The 17,657-nt window shown below is 40.2% G+C and overlaps 1 protein-coding gene across 1 annotated transcript in view; it reads left to right on the top strand.

Annotated features, from left to right (window-relative positions):
• Window positions 1–7,126: 7,126 nt before the first annotated feature.
• The window catches only part of PRKG1 (protein kinase cGMP-dependent 1), a 1,318,464-nt gene continuing 1,307,933 nt past the window's right edge, over window positions 7,127–17,657 (top strand). The window contains exon 1 of the mRNA XM_055274328.1: window positions 7,127–7,886. Coding sequence (XP_055130303.1) covers window positions 7,621–7,886 — 266 coding nt within the window. The 5' untranslated portion in view covers window positions 7,127–7,620. The remainder of the gene's footprint in view (window positions 7,887–17,657) is intronic.

Here is a 17,657-nt window from a genome sequence, read left to right on the forward strand (position 1 = left end):
ATTTCCAAATAAATTTGTCCTCATTGAATCTAAAATAGTAAATGAACTATTGAACTAACTATGCAATTTTGATTAGAGACCAAGAAAATCATGACTGTTATAAAGGCTTGAGAGACTATCAAAATAGAGTGCTCCTCATGCCTAGCTTTTTTTTTTTACATGGAAACTGCTAATTGGAAATAACTTGAGATAAGCTCAGATGAATGTTTCCATTAACACAAAGCAGGTGGGGAAGACTAAGGCCAGAGGTTATTTTATTATATTCTTAAAAGACATACATGTCTTATAAGGTTTGGCTTTTGTTCTTAAAATATTAGACCATTCAAAAATTGTTATTAAATATATTTAATAAAACAAGAAGTATCTAATTTTTTTGAAAGGGAAAGAAAATCTCTAAATAATGGCTAAGTGAAGGAAGGTCGCAGACTGTCTAAATTCAGCCATGTTCCTGACTTGTTACTGACCATTTTATCACAAAGTGAAACAGTGTGACATATTGCACTGGAATAATGGTCCTGAAAAGCAGGAAATAATAGCTTTAAGTTAGGGAATATACTAGCATACAAACCAGGTATTAAATCTTATTTGTGTAAAAATGCATGTTTTTATAAAAATGCATTTATGAATGAATTGAGTATCTTATGAGGGATACACAAATAAATGTTACTAGTGAATGATTGCCTCCAGAACAGGGAACTGGAGAACAGGGATGGGAGAGACTTACCTTTCATTGTACATTCTCTTGTACTTCCGGAATTCTATATCACATGCATGTCTTTTCTATTGAAATTATTTATTTAAAAAATGTTCTAGCTGGGTGTGGTGGCTCACGCCTGTAATAGCTATACTTTGGGGGGTTGAGGCAGGCAGATCACTTGAGGCCAGGAGTTCAAGACCAGCCCAGCCAAAATGGCAAAACCCCATCTCTACCAAAAATACAAAAATTAGCTAGACAGGGTGGCACAGGCCTGTAATCCCAGCTACTTGGGAGGCTGAGGCATGAGAATCGCTTGAACCCAGGAGGCAGAGGTTACAGTGAGCCGAGATCGTGTCACTGCACTACAGCCTGGTAAACAAACGAACAATGTTCTAAGCAGACAAGTCCAATGTCTATCATTTCTACAATCAAACAAAAATTCAAATCAAAAACTAAACTCAAAAAATATTTGTATTTAAAAAAAAATCTTCCAAGTCTCTTCAAATATATGACATTAGGATTTGAACTCAAAGTGTAGGAGCACTTAGTTTCCACGGATAACTATGGAAACACATTCGGTTCATTAATAAGACTCCAAAATTATTTAAGTATATACTCATAGCTAAATACTTTATACAAAATAAATAATACTACACAAGAGAGTTATTAATATTTTACAGATGAGAAAACTAACGGTCAGCTGACTACATAATTTGTTCAAAGTCACAAGGCTGGTCCTCTACATAGGGCAAATTATAGTAACATTTCTGCTGTGTAGTAAACTAATGAATGATTTCAATCCTTTCTAGAACCTATGTTTGGAAGATTTACTCTTCAGTCACATTAGTGTTTTGCTTTAAACATAAACATCTTTTATGGAGGGCTGTTCATATTGTCATCAGTATGCTTTAAGCAGTTCATAATTTATAGCAATGTTTAGTGTTGCTCAAGTATCCATTTGAAATGCATTATAGTTTCACTGAAAATGACCCTTTTGGGAAGGCAGGCTTCTGGAAATGGCAATACATTCCTAGTGTTTTTAAAGGATATTTTAAAAATGGCAGTCGAGTCATTTATGAGTTTTATCTTGTTGCCTGACAATTTTTACCACAAACTAAAAGACTTAAAACCAACTTATCTCACAGTTTTGGTAGTGAGAAGTATGGGGACAGCATGACTAGGATCTTTGCTCAGGGACTTAACAGGCTGAAATCAAAGTGTCAGCCATGCTTCCTTCTCACCTGGAGCTAGAGGTCCTCTTCCCAGCTCATGCGGTTGTGACAGAATTCAGTTCCTTGCTGTTGTAGGACTGAGGTCCCCACTTCCTTACTTAATGTCAGCTAGGAGTTGCTCTACATCCCTGGAGTCCACCTGCATTCCTTGCCATGCAGCCTGCTCCATTCTCAAAGTCCATAACAGGAGTTCTCTCTTGAGTCCAATCCCAATCACATTTCAAATCCCTATCTCAAGAGGAGCCTAATTTCTTTTAAGGACTTGTCTGATTAGGTCAGGCCCACACAGGTAAGTTTTCTCTCTTAAGGTCAAATGATTTGAGATGTTAATTATTGTTACAAATTCTCTTCACAGCAGCACTTTTATTAGTATTTGATTGTACATTGATTGAGTAACTGGGAGAAGATGCTACCAGGGGTGGAAATCTTGGGGGATATAAATGCAGTATAAACATTCCCACCACCATCACCACCAATCCTGTCCCCATCCCCTACTCTCTTCCCTTGGTGAGCTATCGTTCCAACAAAAAGTCAAAGAAGGGATTACATTACCATGTTACTTATATTTATTTATATAGAGTTAAATTTAAATAATAAATGATATTTGGCTTTCCTGTTCATTTGAGTCTTAAAGGTCTAAGTGCAAGAGAATTTAGTTTCCCTATCTGTGCTTTATAGTTGGGATAACTAATGCTCAGGGAGATGAAATTATTGGCCTCCTCAAGTTACATGGCATCCCTATCTTCATATTTTAGGTCCATGGTTTTAAATTTACTGCAGAATTTTATTTCTATAATATATTAAATATCACAATTTTTAGGTCAGTTTTATTTTTCATGATCTCTGGAAAGAACTGTTCTTTTTTCAAACCTGTGGACAAATATTGCAGAAAATAATAAAACGCAATGGTCTTACTGTTGTATGCCTGCATGAGAAAGAATTTCATTTACATCAATAGGACCACATTGTGAAAAGCATTTATATACATTTTTTTCTATAGGAACTTATTATTATTTTTTTTAAAATAACTGTATGGGCTGGGCGCAGTGGCTCATGCCTGTAATCCCCGCACTTTGGGAGGCCGAGGCGGGTGGATAACTTGAGGCCAGGAGTTCGAGACCAGCCTGGTCAACATGGTGAAACTTTGTCTCTACTAAAAATGCAATAATTAGCTGGGTATGGTGGCAAACGCCTGTAATCCCAGCTACTTGGGAGACTGAGGCAGGAGAATCACTTGAACCCAAAAGGGGGAGGTTGCAGTGAACTGAGATCACACCACTGCACTCCAGCCTGGATGACAGAGCAAGACTCCATCTCAAAAAAATAAATAACTCTTATGATTCTTTATGGAAATCCAGAAAACAGAAACCAACAATTTTTGAAGTTTGTTTAATTAAGGCAACACTTCATTTGCCATTTTCATCTTCTGTGTGTTGGTTAATGTCAATGTGGGTGTGTTTCAGGACTTCAAGATTTTATCTTACTAAAGGTGCGACCACACTTTATGATCAAAACAGCACGGCTGGTTCAGGTGACAATGTTAAAGCCACATCTAGTATGATGTAGAATTAATGGAAAATAATCTTTATTAATCAAAAAGTACACTGTAATTTTTGTAGGACCAACCAGACTCCATCTTAACTCTTTCTTCTCTCAAAGTTTTAAACATAGCTGAAGTTATTGGATGGATGCTGTCTATAAGAACAGATTGATAATTTCAGAATGTGAGTCACAGGGAAAGTGGAGTTCCATAGAACCATTGAAGGTAGCAAGGTGAAAAGGACCATAGGTAACTTCTCCTTTTACAAATGATGAAAGTGGATCTCAGAGAAGTTAAGGAATTTGCCTAAGGGCACACAGCTCAAGAAGTGATAGAACTGAGATGTGAATATCAATCTTTTGGTTCTAAATTCAGTCCTCTTTAGTTCACCAATTGCATCTGTTGGTGCAAAAAGCATTGTTTCCAGTTTTTCACAGGTATTGCCATTTTTTACAACCACAGGAAGTATTGGGGAATAAAGATATGGTTTGAATTTTATGAATCCTTACCTGTTTCACAAGCTCAGATTCCTGTCTCTATTTTCATTTCCCCAAGCCTCTTTTATGGGCTGCTGCCATCCATGTGAACCTCACTCTAACCAACTGCACATGACAATTTTCTTTGGTCTGAATGTGTACAATATGCACCAAGGTCAGTGTTATTCCAAGGGGTGGGGTGATGAGAGTGGTCCACCTGCTCAACAGTAAACACAGTAATCCTTTGTACTTAGACCAAGAGAATATTTTTGGGAGGAGGAGGAATATTTTATTACTGATATTTGTAACTTCTAGTAAATAGAGACAATAAAAAGCAGATTGACTTTTAGTCACTTTTATTATTGTTTTTAAGTTTTTTATAGACCTGTTCTCCCATTGGCCCCTGTGACGCTGTCCTGGATTAAAGTACAGAAATCCCGGAATTGCTGCTTACATCTTACACACTTTCAGCCTTTCTAGAACGTGCTCCTTATTAGACAGAAGAGAGAAAGGGAGGAGGCAAAACAAAATCATAATTTTGGAAAGCACAAATGCCTAAAAATTGAAATTATATATGAAATGTGTAATATATCACAAAATATCACTAAGAAAACAACTTCAGTAAGGAAATTGATTGTTAGACACCACAATCTTATGAATTTTTCCAGGTTTATATGTGATTTTACACTTACTGTGTCCCCAGCAAGAAAGATATTTTAGTTTTGCTTGTCACTGGGCCCACAGAGAAGTGAATATTTTAATACATTTTGAGTAGAAGCAGCGCTGCATGTGGTATTAAGACAGGCTGGGTCAAATCTGGACAATGTGACCACGGACAAATTATCTAGTCTGGCCAAGCATCAGTTTCTCCATCTATAAAATAGAAATGAGTAATAGTGCCTATCTTACAGAGTAAGTGTGGGGATTAAAATCAATTACATAAAGGGCTTAGCCCTGTGCTGGCACGTATTAAATAATAAATGTTGACAATCATCATTGTCATCATCCAGGCTAAAAGATATTAAATGTAAAAAAAAAAAGATTTTTAGTCTGACACAAAATTCTGGTCATTTTCTTTATTTCTGAAAATATGAAATGAAAACACCAGTACAGGTATTTAAGGACATAACCCCAACTTAATTGTGATTAAGATTTTTATTTAGCAAATTTCTCCAAGGGCACTAGATGGCGACCTTCTCCTTTAAGAAAAAAAAAAATCTAAGTTTTCATTAATTCTCTGCTTTGACATATTACTGCTACAGATTTAGAAGTAAGAAACAGAGAGTAAGGTCACATCTTTCAACACTGTATCATCAGAATCATAGAGTTTCTAAATTTTCTGGATCTACGCTAGGAGCAGCATGGGATGGAAAGCATGCTTCGTGGGTATTAGGCGTCCTGGACTCAAACTTCTGCCCTTGAAGTGATCTTGGACTTTCCCTCTCAAGATCTAATTTTCCTCCTTTGTAATATGAGGTTGTTGGGTTAGATCATCTTCAAAGTTCTTTCAGCTGTAATATACTATGACATGTTTTTTAATAATTCAGTGTTTATTCTTCTACCAGCATGTCTTTTCTCAAGCTTCCCTTGTGGTCTAAATTAAATACTTCTTAAGCCAATGGACAAGATTTAACATCACTCACTAGAAATCAACATTATTTAAATTAAAACTGACCTATTCAAAAATAGTTTTATTTTGGAAGATGGGGATTTAGGTTTTGAGGTGCATGCATGAAATCTAAGTTTAAAGGTTTATTTTTTAATAAGCAGAAGAAACATTTGAATATCTTCATTTAAGATATTGTAAGACTTGGAATAAAACCTTTTAAGAGTCATTTTAAAACTATTGTTTTCTTCTGTAAATAAAGTTGAAGCTATGCCTAGATTTTTGAAAGTGATCAAAGGTTTTTTCTAATGTATTATTTTTAAATGCCAATTATTTTAGTGTGTGTAAAATGATAATAGCAGATTAAGTTCATAGACAGAAGCAACAGAATAGCAACTGTCAACAACACTAAGAAACCTTTCTCAAACATCAGTAGACATAGCCAGGCTTCAGCATCTGGTGCAATTAGGAAATTCAGATGTGGCTTAAAACACTTTTAATGTACAATATTCAGATAAGTAGAACAGTAAATAATAAATCTCCAGAATAAAATATACACCTATTTTTCCTTTATTTCGTTGTTTCAGAAAAGGTAGAATAATTTTTTTCTGTAAGTAGCCAGTAACTATACATTGATTTTTCTTTTTTAAGAAAAGTTACTATTTAGGAAAGAATCTCCTGGTATCTTAGTTGCAACTATTTTTTTCCTTAAAAAAATTACCAATGTGTTGACTATTATCGGAAGAAATACTTCTCACTCCCTATCAAATCAAACTCTCAAATAGTGACTTATGTAAATGCTCTCTGTGATACATAGATATAAAAAAGGAAATTGTAAGAATCCGTGAATACACGATTATTCTACTGTGCAGAATAATCCTTTTAGCATAGGGTAGATGGTGGATGCACAGGTAAAACCTAAACACAGATAATTAAAGATGCAATTTCTCCTCCAAACTGGAACTGGTAGTGTGACCCAGCTTAGCACTGGTGGCCACCACTTCTGAGCCACTGAGAAAGAGATTGTGATATAATTTGGATGCTCTGTATACAAGACTGAAGGGTAGTAGATGAAAAAAAAGCCAGACACAAGAAGTTTACAATTAACACATGGCCTTTCCCTTTTCCGTAATCATTTGGCTCAATACCCTATGTTCATCCAACTTCCCCACCAACAATTTTAGTTCACTCTGTCCAGTAAGGCTTTACGCTGAAAAACCTTGGAACTGGTATTGCCCTGTCATTCTTACTAGGGTCAGAACCATGGGACTTCAAAGTAACTAACACACACACACACACACACACACACACACACACACACACACACACACACGCCTTCCTTTCTGAATCCATCCAGGCATCAAAAATAGAAAAGAAGTAAAAGGCAAAGACCAAGGTGCATTTGTGCAGGTTACTGTCTAAAGGCAGTTTAATATTTACGAAATGTCACACACATACACACACACTCACACTCTTTAGGATCCAGTTACAAGCGCTGCGTCATCCGCCAGATCACATGGTAATTGTTGCTATTTCAAGGATCAAGTGGTATAAAGCTCCCCCCCACCCTACCCCCTTCCCTTGGTACCATATAGCGTGGAAGAGTGAGTTTTGTGTGATGGAGTGGGACCAGGCTCTCTGATCCAACCCTCTGCTGGCAACTCGGCTGTCGGTGGCGTGGCGCGCGCGTATTCTCACGGAGTGACTAAGAAAGGGGGACGGGGGAGGGGGTCTCAGGGGAGGAAGGGAAGCTCTAATTGGTTTCTCAATGAAAGATAATCACCTACTCCCCAGAGAGGCTGGAGATTAGCACTCTGCCTCTCCTCTCCATCGCTTTTAGACTTCTCATCCTCCCCTCGGTGCTTTTAGTCCATTCAGCAGAAGCGGATCGAAGCAGGAGGCTCCCCGCGCCGCATTAGGGGCGCACTCCGCCGCGCTCGAGTACTTAGCGCCCATTCACTCGCTCACCCGCGCCCTCCGCTCCCGGCTGCCGTCCCAGCCGCCGCCGCCGCCGCCGCCGCCGCCGCCGCCGCCCGAGAAAAAGTTTTGCGGAGGGGCTCAGTGAAAAAATGAGCGAGCTGGAGGAAGACTTTGCCAAGATTCTCATGCTCAAGGAGGAGAGGATCAAAGAGCTGGAGAAGCGGCTGTCAGAGAAGGAGGAGGAAATTCAGGAGCTGAAGAGGAAACTCCACAAATGCCAGTCGGTGCTCCCAGTGCCCTCGACCCACATCGGCCCCCGGACCACACGGGCGCAGGGCATCTCGGCCGAGCCGCAGACGTACAGGTCCTTCCACGACCTCCGACAGGCATTCCGGAAGTTCACCAAGTCCGAAAGGTAGGCGCGGAGGCCGTGGGCCCGGGTGCTCGTCCCGGCCCGCGGCGCAGAGGCTGGGGGCTCTGGCCGCGGCGGCGGGGGCGGGTCGGCCCAGGGCGCCCCCTGCTCGCTGCGGCGCGCGGAGTGGGGGTGGCCCCGCGGCCGGGGAATGGGAAGTGTTTATTTTTATTTCTGCCCATCACGTGCTGTGCTTGTCTCCGCCGGGCTGGGAAAGGCGAGCTCCACGGGGAGACGCGCCCCTGTGGCGTGGGGGTGGGGAGGAGGACCGCGAAAAGTTTACTCGCGCGGGCTAACTTGTGCCCTCCACACATGGCTGCAGTCGCGCGGCTGTCCTTCGTGCGCCCCGCTGGGGGCGTCCACGCAGGGACCCAACCCTGCCCATCCAGGGGCCTGGAGAGCTTCCCAGCGGCGACCCCCCGGACTCAGGCCACTGGACATGCTCAGTGGGGCTGTCCGAGCCTCCTAGGGAGGGGCGGCTGGAGGCTGGACAGGGTTGGGCTCAACTTAGGGACTGAACTTGCCCAGAACCCGAGCTCTGCTGGCGGACGCGGGGACGGGGAGAGGCGGGACAGGGGCTTGTCTCTAGGGCAGGGATCCAGCCTGGAGCATGGGGGCGAGGCGGGGAGAGGTTTATTCACAGGGTCACTTTCAAGTCATCTGTGATGTCAGCAAGACATTGCAAAGAAGCCCCACCTTCTGAACGTTCCTTTGCTCTGATTGTGTCTCTTCCAGAAATGCAACACCTTAGGCTGCTCTAGGCTTGGAGTCCGCTCAGTGACCTTGCACCTGAAACAGATTTGGGGTTGCTCGTCAGCCCTGTCCCAAGGTGGATACTGCGCCCTCCCTTTTTGTTTTCCCCTGAGTCCCTCCCTGGAAAAGTTGGGATGAAGAGGGCGGAGGGGTGAGGGTAGGCTGTTTCTCTGGACGCCTCCGGGCTCCTTCCTTTCCTCCTCTCCGGCACTTTAAGAGACAAATCCTGCCAGTTCAAAGTTGTATGTCACTCCTTTGGGGTGTGCAGAGGAGGCTGGGTGGATTTTGGCCACAAGTAGGAAGCTTTTGCACTCCACTTGTCGCCTTCACCGGAGAAGGCTGATCGATTGGCTGCAGCATTAAAGCGCCTCTGGACATTAGGGAGAGGAAGTGCAGACTCCAAAGCCCATTACTGGCTTTTAGTCCCTGGAAGTGCAGGGCCTAAAGTGCATGTCTCAGGATATTGAATATTCCATTAGGCGTGCCTTCATGCCCGCCTACCTCTCTTACTCCTTCCCTCTTCTTAGATCATTTGCTGTCTGAGTTTGGGGCCCTCAGGGGACTCCTAAACTAGTCCCCCTCTCTCCGTTTAGCTCTCTCACTTTTGAGGCAAGCTCTTCTGAAGAGAATGTCCTTCCCACTGTCCCCATCCAGGTCAGCTCCAGGGCGCTTAGTGTCTGCCACTGGCCCACTGCACCTCCTCCGTGTCTGCCTCTGGAGTCCCTCTTGTGTATTGATTATATGGGATGGGGAGCCAGGGAGACTGAGCAGGGGTTCAGAGTTACTAGAAGAAGACCAGGAGCTGGGAGCCAGAGTGGGGAGAAAAACAGGAATCAGGCAGAAAGGACTCCTCTTAAGGAATTGTGAGACCTTCTGAACAGCCATCTCAGAAGACAGCTTTCAGATTTCCTGAGTGACTTAGTGACATTCCACTTTCGAATTGACACTGTGTACATGGCACCTTTGGGCCCATCTTGCCTTGAAAGTCCCTTTTGGATGGAACAGTGGCATTTTCCTTCCTTTTCTCGGGACTGCAAACAGACCTAATATTTGGCCTTGCCCTTGCCTGAGAAGCTGCTGCTGAGTCTTGTCTCAGCCGGGCTGTGCATTCCGAGCGGCTGCCCTGCCCTGCGCTCAGCAGCTGGAATCAATCTGCCCACCTCCTTAAGAAGCCACTTCATCAGCGGTCACCCGGCAGCTGCTCGCCTCCCAGGGCTGCCGGGCTAGGGCTTTATCGCATTTTTGAAATTTCAGATTTCTGTGTCTGGGCTATGCCCCTCAAACAGTAACAGCACCGCTTTGCAGCAGGGAGGAGATTTCACCAGGGTATGGAGGGGACAGGAGAAAAGCCCTCCTTCCCAGAGTCCACTGTCATTCAGGATTTGCCCTCAAAGAGGCAAGAAATCTCTAAGAATGAAAGGAGGTGTTTTGTTGTTGTTGTTGTTTTTTGTATGTACTGGGAGGACATGGCTAATCTTGGATATGCACACATCATCCTTCTGTCCTTCTCTCTTCCCCTCCCTTTCCCAACATTTTCATACTGGGAGTAGGAACATTCATCATGAGTGGATCATGCGCAGTAGCGGTCAGTGCATATTTGTGTCTATAGCAAATAGCTGGAGTACTTTTCTACTTCCTCTCTGTGCTGATTTACACTGGGAGTGAGGGTAAACTTTTTCCCACTCAGCGTTTAGTTTCATACTTTCAAATAGAAGTGTGGAGTTTATTTTCAGCAAGCTGACTCATTAGAGTTTAAAAATTTTTGACAGGTATAATATATGGGGATAGTAAACATTAGAATTATGTACTCTTCCTGGCACTTAAAGAGACAGTACTAAATTATCCTTGGCCAGATATCTCATTTTGGCCAAGAAAGGAAATAATTTATTAAAGTATTTCTGGGATACAACATTTAATATGAAACAAGATACTTTTAAAATAAAAATTGTTTAAAAATGTTCAGATAAGGATTTGACAAGTAGATATTCCATCACCTCACCTTTTTTTTGTTTTGTTTTGTTTTGTTTTGTTTTGTTTTTGTTTTTGTTTTGAGACGGAGTCTCGCTCTGTCACCCAGGCAGGAGTGCAGTGGCGCGATCTCGGCTCACTGCAAGCTCCGCCTCCCGGGTTCACGCCATTCTCCTGCCTCAGCCTCCCGAGTAAACCTCACCTGTTTTTTGTAAAAGGCTGTGCCATTCTGAAAGACATGCTGGGGCTGAAAGAGAATGCTTTATTGCAAAGCTAGTGTTCAGTTATGATTTCTGTAGCATTTGAATGATAACTATTCATGCTACAGATTCATTTCAAACTTTATCAAAACACCCAGTTTTTATACCAACAAGAGCAGAAATGTGGCCTGAAAGTGCAGTCGGCCGCCTCTATCCATGGGTTCCACATCTATGGATTCAACCAACTGAGGATCAAAAATATTCAGAAAAAAAAAAAAAAAAGAATGATTGTGCCTGGACTAAACATGTATAGCCTTTTCTTCTAAACAATACAGTATAACAACAATTTACATATAATTTATATTGCATTAGGTGTTATAGGTAATCTAAAGATGAGTTAAAGTGTATGAAAGGATGTGTGTAGGTTTTATGCAAATACTACACCATTTTATATAAAGGACTTGAGTATCTGTGGATTTTGGTATCCTCGGAGGTCCTGGAACCAATCCCCCATGGATACTGAAAGATGACTGTGTAGGAATTTTATTTATTGAAAAGAATGATGAAAAACTTTTGCCTATAAACACTGCTTCAATGAATGATTACAATCTTAAAAATTTGCGTAATAGGTGACAAAAATATCTTAAGCATGTATCCTGAACAAAGGAAATGGAATTGATTAATGACTGTAATCTAGTCAGTCCAATTAGCCAGATTTCTGCATCCACAGAGGGTATAATGCACAATCTCCATTAAGAATGATCTAAGTATCTAAGGAATGCTTAGATGAAAATTATACTAGGAAAGGAAGATCTGAGCTCTCAGCATAAGTATCAAGTGTACAATATGATGATCATGTTTAAAAAGAACATATCCAACTTATTGTGGTACTCATTTTTAGACCCCTTAAGAAATGCCCAGTAGGGATCAAGTGATTATCTTTGAAAACTGTAAGCTGTTTTGGATGATGGTGATGATATTTTACATTTATATTTTAAATACTGTTTTTCTGCCAAAGAACTCCAAGTGTTTTACACAGATCTCTGTGAACTCTTGATTTTCCTAATGAATATACTCCACATCAGGAATTGCCTATTATCCTTAATCCTTTTCCTTACTCTTTTTGCATACACCCAAACTCCTTATTTTGGCTGCCTAGTTAGCCAGTGTATGCTCAGGAACTGCACACAATTTTTTAATGAGTTTAAGGAAAGGCTTGAATCAATATTAATCTGTTACAGGAATAAAAATAGACGTATTCCAGACACGTTTGAGTTATTCTTGTCATGAATCCCTTGATTCTTGATAATGTAAATTGATCATTTGCAACTGGAACTTCCTTTCACTGGGGCATGGATGCCTTGGGATGGATGCCCCAGAAAACTCATTACCTTTTGTCTCTCTGATCCAATTCACATTTGATTTGACCTTAGGACGAAATCAAGGAGTTTGGCCTACTTCTTATATAAGCAAGGTCAATGAAGTGAGTAGGTCTTAGCTGCATTCTGGGTCCAGAGTCAATTATTTATTAATTGTTCATGTGGAAAATACACAATGCTGTAAAATAGCAATGAAAGCAATAATAAAGATAGCTAATCTTAGTAATCTTAGAGCTGTTCTGAGCTATTTACCTGCACTAGCTCATCGTTTTCTACAGCGGCCCTAAAAGACATCCCCACTTTTCAGGCGAGGAATCTGAGGCTTGAAGAAATTTAAGTCGCCTGCCTAAGGTGTCACTACTAGGAAACGCCATAAAGTTTCAAACCTAAATCTTGAAGAGTTTAGAACCCAAGTACTCAACCACTATACTATATGAACTTGGAATAGGACTGGTTCTAGTTTAGTAAGTGGAGAATCCTTCTAAATAGGAAGAAATGAACCTTCCCTAAATTAGAATGGGAATTAAAAGTCTTAGAGCCAGTGATAGGCTAACCTCATGAAAAAGTGACCAATGAATCTTTGTATCTAGCACATGTCCGTTGGATCTGCTGTGCCAGGCTGGAATTTCCTCAGTTAGCCCTGCTCTTGGGATTGCCCTTTACCAGTTCTTCATCTTCTTCCTTCCTCATCCAACTTCTCTAGCTCAGTGCTGTGTTACAGGCAGGTCAGATGATTATAATACAGTTATGAAGGATATGAAAATGACCTTGGTTGCCTCCTTTGAATACCCTTTGCTATTTGTCACTTGTGTCATTCATGCTAATCCCTTCATCCCTATCTTTCCCACCATGAATATGGATTGATTACTGCCTGATAATATGCCAAGATATTATTAACCTGTTACCTCTTTCTGATGAACGTGGTAATGTCCTAACAGGAGCTTTTGGGAGAGGATATTTATTTAGTTTACTCAGCTGAGTAATATTTCTGACAAGATTTTAAGGGGAGGTAGGCTGAGGAAGGGAAAGGAAGATTTTTAGGGAGCACGGCTTGTAAACATCCTTGTATCTTGCCAGATGGGATTTGAAGAGTACAAGGCTTAAGCATAAGCACTTCATACATGCTTTCAGTCAAAGCTGTACAGGAGGTGGTAGTGTCTTGATTTTAGTGATGAGAAAACTGAGCAAATCCTTGTGGAAGTGTCCTTCAAAGGATCTCAGAAATAAGACCAGAAAGAAAATTTAGGTTGTTTGCTTTTTATTTTGCATCGGTACCAGAGTTGGTGAATTGAGGTCTTCAACTTATCTGTTTAACTTGTTATTTAAGACACATCGATTTTGCTTTGGGGTTAGTTCAGGTTCAGGAGTCTTGCGCATTTTCCAAATGTATTTGTAATACACCAGGAGTTCTTGTTCCATTTGAATAACCAATATATGCACAGGTTGAAAGTTTACATTTAATCATGTATTCACTGGAAATTTGACCCTCATGAAACTATTTCTAACAGACCTGAAAAAACAAAAGACGTTATATCTTTTTCCTCTTTCCTGACTAAGGGCCTGTTTCCTAGTGCCCTCTCACCATAGCATGTAAGAGATGCTGAGAGTGTGTGAAAACCCTTTCTTTTGATAAGATTTTCAGGTGATTTCATAGTTGCTCAGCGTATGAATAATTATTTTCATTTGCCATTGAGAATCTGCTTATCAGAGTTCAGGACCCTTGTTATCTAGGTTTCTTGTAGCTCTTGGAAGTTACTGTGAGCTCTGAGATAAACCAGGGATAGCATATCCTGTTTCACAAAAATGAAAGCTCAGAAGTTTGGGAATTGTCAGAAAGGAATACTGACCTTGAGTCTAGAGTCATTGGTGTGCTGTGCTGTTGGCTCCCTGAAGAGAAAAGAGGAAGTAAAAGAAAAATAAGGGAAAAGAAAAATATGTGTATACATATGTGTGTATATATGAACACATACACACGTGTCAAACTGTCACCACTTTATTAAATTTACAAACGTGCATTTCTTAATAATAATTATTACTTGAAAACCCTCTAGGTTGATCCAAATCAGTTTCCTATGGAAAGGAGGGTTTACTTCTTAGGTCTGTTATTATAAGCAGATCACAGCATCTTATAGTTTGTAAAATGCTTGTGCTTCGTATTAGTCACATAGCCCAGTGCTTAGCCCAGAAAAAGGTACTGGATTCAGTGTTTGCCACTCCTGGTTGAAGTATTTCATCCTTCTTTTACCCAGTGATGATTTTTCGTCTCCTTTTCGATGCTCCTGGATCTGCCTGTGTTGTGTGTCCCTCTTTCGGGTCCTTGTGTTTCTTCTGGCTTAACATCTGTAACTCCTGTTAGATCTGTTTTATTTGCACAAGTCATATGACAGCAAATATGGAGCAGATTTCTTACTCAAACTATTACTCTAATCTCTTAAAATCTTTCATGTTCTCAGATGTTTCAGATATTATATAATTTAAATTTTCTGAGGTTTCAGAAATAATTATTTATTAATCGTTCATGTTGAAAATACATGCTTTAGGCTGGGCACGGTGGCTCATGCCTGTAATCCCAGCATTTTGGGAGGCCAAGGTGGGCAGATCACTTTAGGTCAGGAGTTCGAGGCCAGCCTGGCCAAAATGGTGAAACCCCGTCTCTACTAAAAATACAAAAATTAGCCAGGCGTGGTGGCACATGCCTGTAGTCCCAGCTGCTTGGGAGACTGAGGCAAGAGAATCGCTTGAACCCGGGAGGCAGAGGTTGCAGTGAGCCAAGATCGTGCCCCTGCACTCCAGCCTAGGCGAAAAAATGACAGAGACTCCATATCAAAAACCAAAACAACAACAACAAAACAATGCTTTAAAATATTTGCACACTGCAAAATGGATATATCCAGAAAATGTATGTCTTTAAAATAGATTTGTTTTATTATATAATGACTGGTAGTAGAAACTAATCTCCCTGTTTTATTTATTGCTGTTCTTATACAACAGAGTTCGTTTTAAAAATGCTTAACTTTCTCTGCACTACTCACTAAACATTATTGATGGATCACCAACTTTGGGGTATACTATGTTGATTTTATTTTAAACATTTTAAAATTGTTTTTACATATGAATATGATAGAAACCCATACTACCTTAGAAAATTATGTAGTTTTAAATTCAATCAATATTAAGTTTATATTGACTCAAAAGTTTTAAAATACTATTTGTAATTTTTCCTGTCCAGTGTGCTAGCTGCATCTTCAACCTTTTTCTAGTGCATATTGATTTTATATATTCTTGGAAATTAGTCCTAAGCAGTTAATTTGTTATTCTAGGATTTGATTTGGATTGATTTTGTTATGTATTTGAACCCACTGATAGCACTTTCATATGCAAGATGATAACATGACTGTGCTGATTTCATCTGAGTGTTTATTTATTAAGGCAAATCCAGGAAGATGACTACTGTAATCAGCTTGTTAGGGTTTAGTTTGACTGTTTGATTCGTAATAGATATATTGCAACTACACTTCTTCAATTATCCTCTTGGACTTAGTCCTAATTCAGACTCTCCTTCCTTTTTAGTCCAATTTAGAGAGTACTTTAAAATGTGTTTTAAATTCTCAGATGTGTCTTTATTTGAGTACTCTGACCTCAAATGCTGGAAAACTACTGGCAAAAACCTTATAGGGTTCTAAAAATAATTGTATGTTTGCCTCTTACAAATATTCGTGGGTCTGTTTATTCAACTGTATGGTACTGTTATTGTCTAACAAGCAAACCTATAAGCCTTTGGGTAAATGTTAATATTTTTCTTGATGCTTCTCATTGCCCCCATAGTGCAGATAATACTAATTTCATGTATCACATGGTCACCAAGGGATCTGGCTACATATGCTAAAAATTTTCCAAATAGAAAATTCTTTTGTATCTCAGGTTGTAAACCCTTGGGTAGAAACCAGGTCTGTTTACAGTAAAAATTCCAGCCAAGTAAAAACCTCAGCTTACCATACATTTATCTTCCCACATGCTACTTTTCAGAGAAGAGGTAAGAGGAGCACTATCTAGAACATATTAGAAACAAATTTTAAAAATCCTGAAGCCTTCCCTAGAATAAAACCAGTTCATACTCCATTTAGTCTCCTCTCAGAGAAAAATATCACTCCAAAATACTCAATCCAATATCCTGTGCTTTACTCTGGCAGGTTTAACTGTGGTGCCATGACAGTGGTGTGTATTTGATTAGTTGTAAGGTAGAAACGAGTAAATAATGGCATAAAAATTGAAATTCATGAATAATTTGTTTCTTAAAAAATAAGATTGTGTGCACTCACAGGCACCTCCCGAGGGATAGCCATTTTCTTGCATTCCAATTGGCTTTCTTGACTGGGAAGATTACAAATACATGGCAGGAAATTGCACATAATCCACAGACAGTCTTGTCTTTTCACAAGAGTATCTTGCACATGGGAATGTCATCTATCTTATGAATCACTGTAGAAAAAAGTGTTTGAGAGCCTCTGATCTGAGCTATGGTTCTAAAAAATCAGAATCTTGACTCTGTGTCACTTAACGCTAATTATTTATAAGTAAATATAAGATTCACTAGATTCTACTTAGCCAGCACCTGGTTCCCAAAGTGTGATGTTTATATAATTGGTGGCATCAGGGATGCTTCTATGTGGTAGACAAGTGAATTTATTTTATAGTTATAGACATTTTAATAAGTGTTGGGAGAAAACATGTGACAATCACATCAAATCCATTGCTATGTAGCTGTGTTGCTGAGGGTAAGGCTAAGTATTAAGAGTTCATAGATTTTTTTTTTAAGAATGAGGTGTAAAAATACAGATTGTGCATAATGTCAATATGGGTACACAAGAAAGTTTTGGGAAAGATTGTTTTAAACTCATTTTCAACAAGGAATGAAATGGATTGTTTTCCTGTTTGTGTTTTTACTCCCCACTGCCCTGTTTGAAGAATTCTGGCCGAGTTCTCTCTGTATCTGTGTTTGAATGACTCCTTGCATGCTGTTTGTCAGCTTCTTCATGGGAATTGCTGCGGGGACACAGAGTTAGATGGAGATGGTGGTTTTCATGAAATATATTCTTGCTTTGAGGATAAGTCATTCTGGTTAAAAATTGCTAACGTTAATACATCATCAGAAAAACATTTGACTCTCCTCCTTCAGATTTATAAACTCTCTTGCCATGAGACAGTGAGGTCCATGGCTGAACAGGCCAGCCTAGAAATAATAAAGGATGCTGGGGCACCCACTTCCATCCAGCCTGGGTTCCCTGGGGAGCTCTCACTTCCTGTACTGTCTCTGCAGTGAGGCCTCTCGTTTCCTCCTCCAGGCTCCTTCTTGATTCCTGACAGTAGATGCCTGTGGCTGTGAAGGGCCATTCCACCATGTGGTATTTTATAGCAGAAATACATGGTGCTTCCCCCTACCCCTTTCTTTGTAAAGAAACAACTTGGAAAAAGTT

The sequence above is a fragment of the Symphalangus syndactylus genome, chromosome 4 (genome assembly GCF_028878055.3).
Source record: "Symphalangus syndactylus isolate Jambi chromosome 4, NHGRI_mSymSyn1-v2.1_pri, whole genome shotgun sequence".
In the NCBI taxonomy this organism is placed as follows: domain Eukaryota; kingdom Metazoa; phylum Chordata; class Mammalia; order Primates; family Hylobatidae; genus Symphalangus; species Symphalangus syndactylus.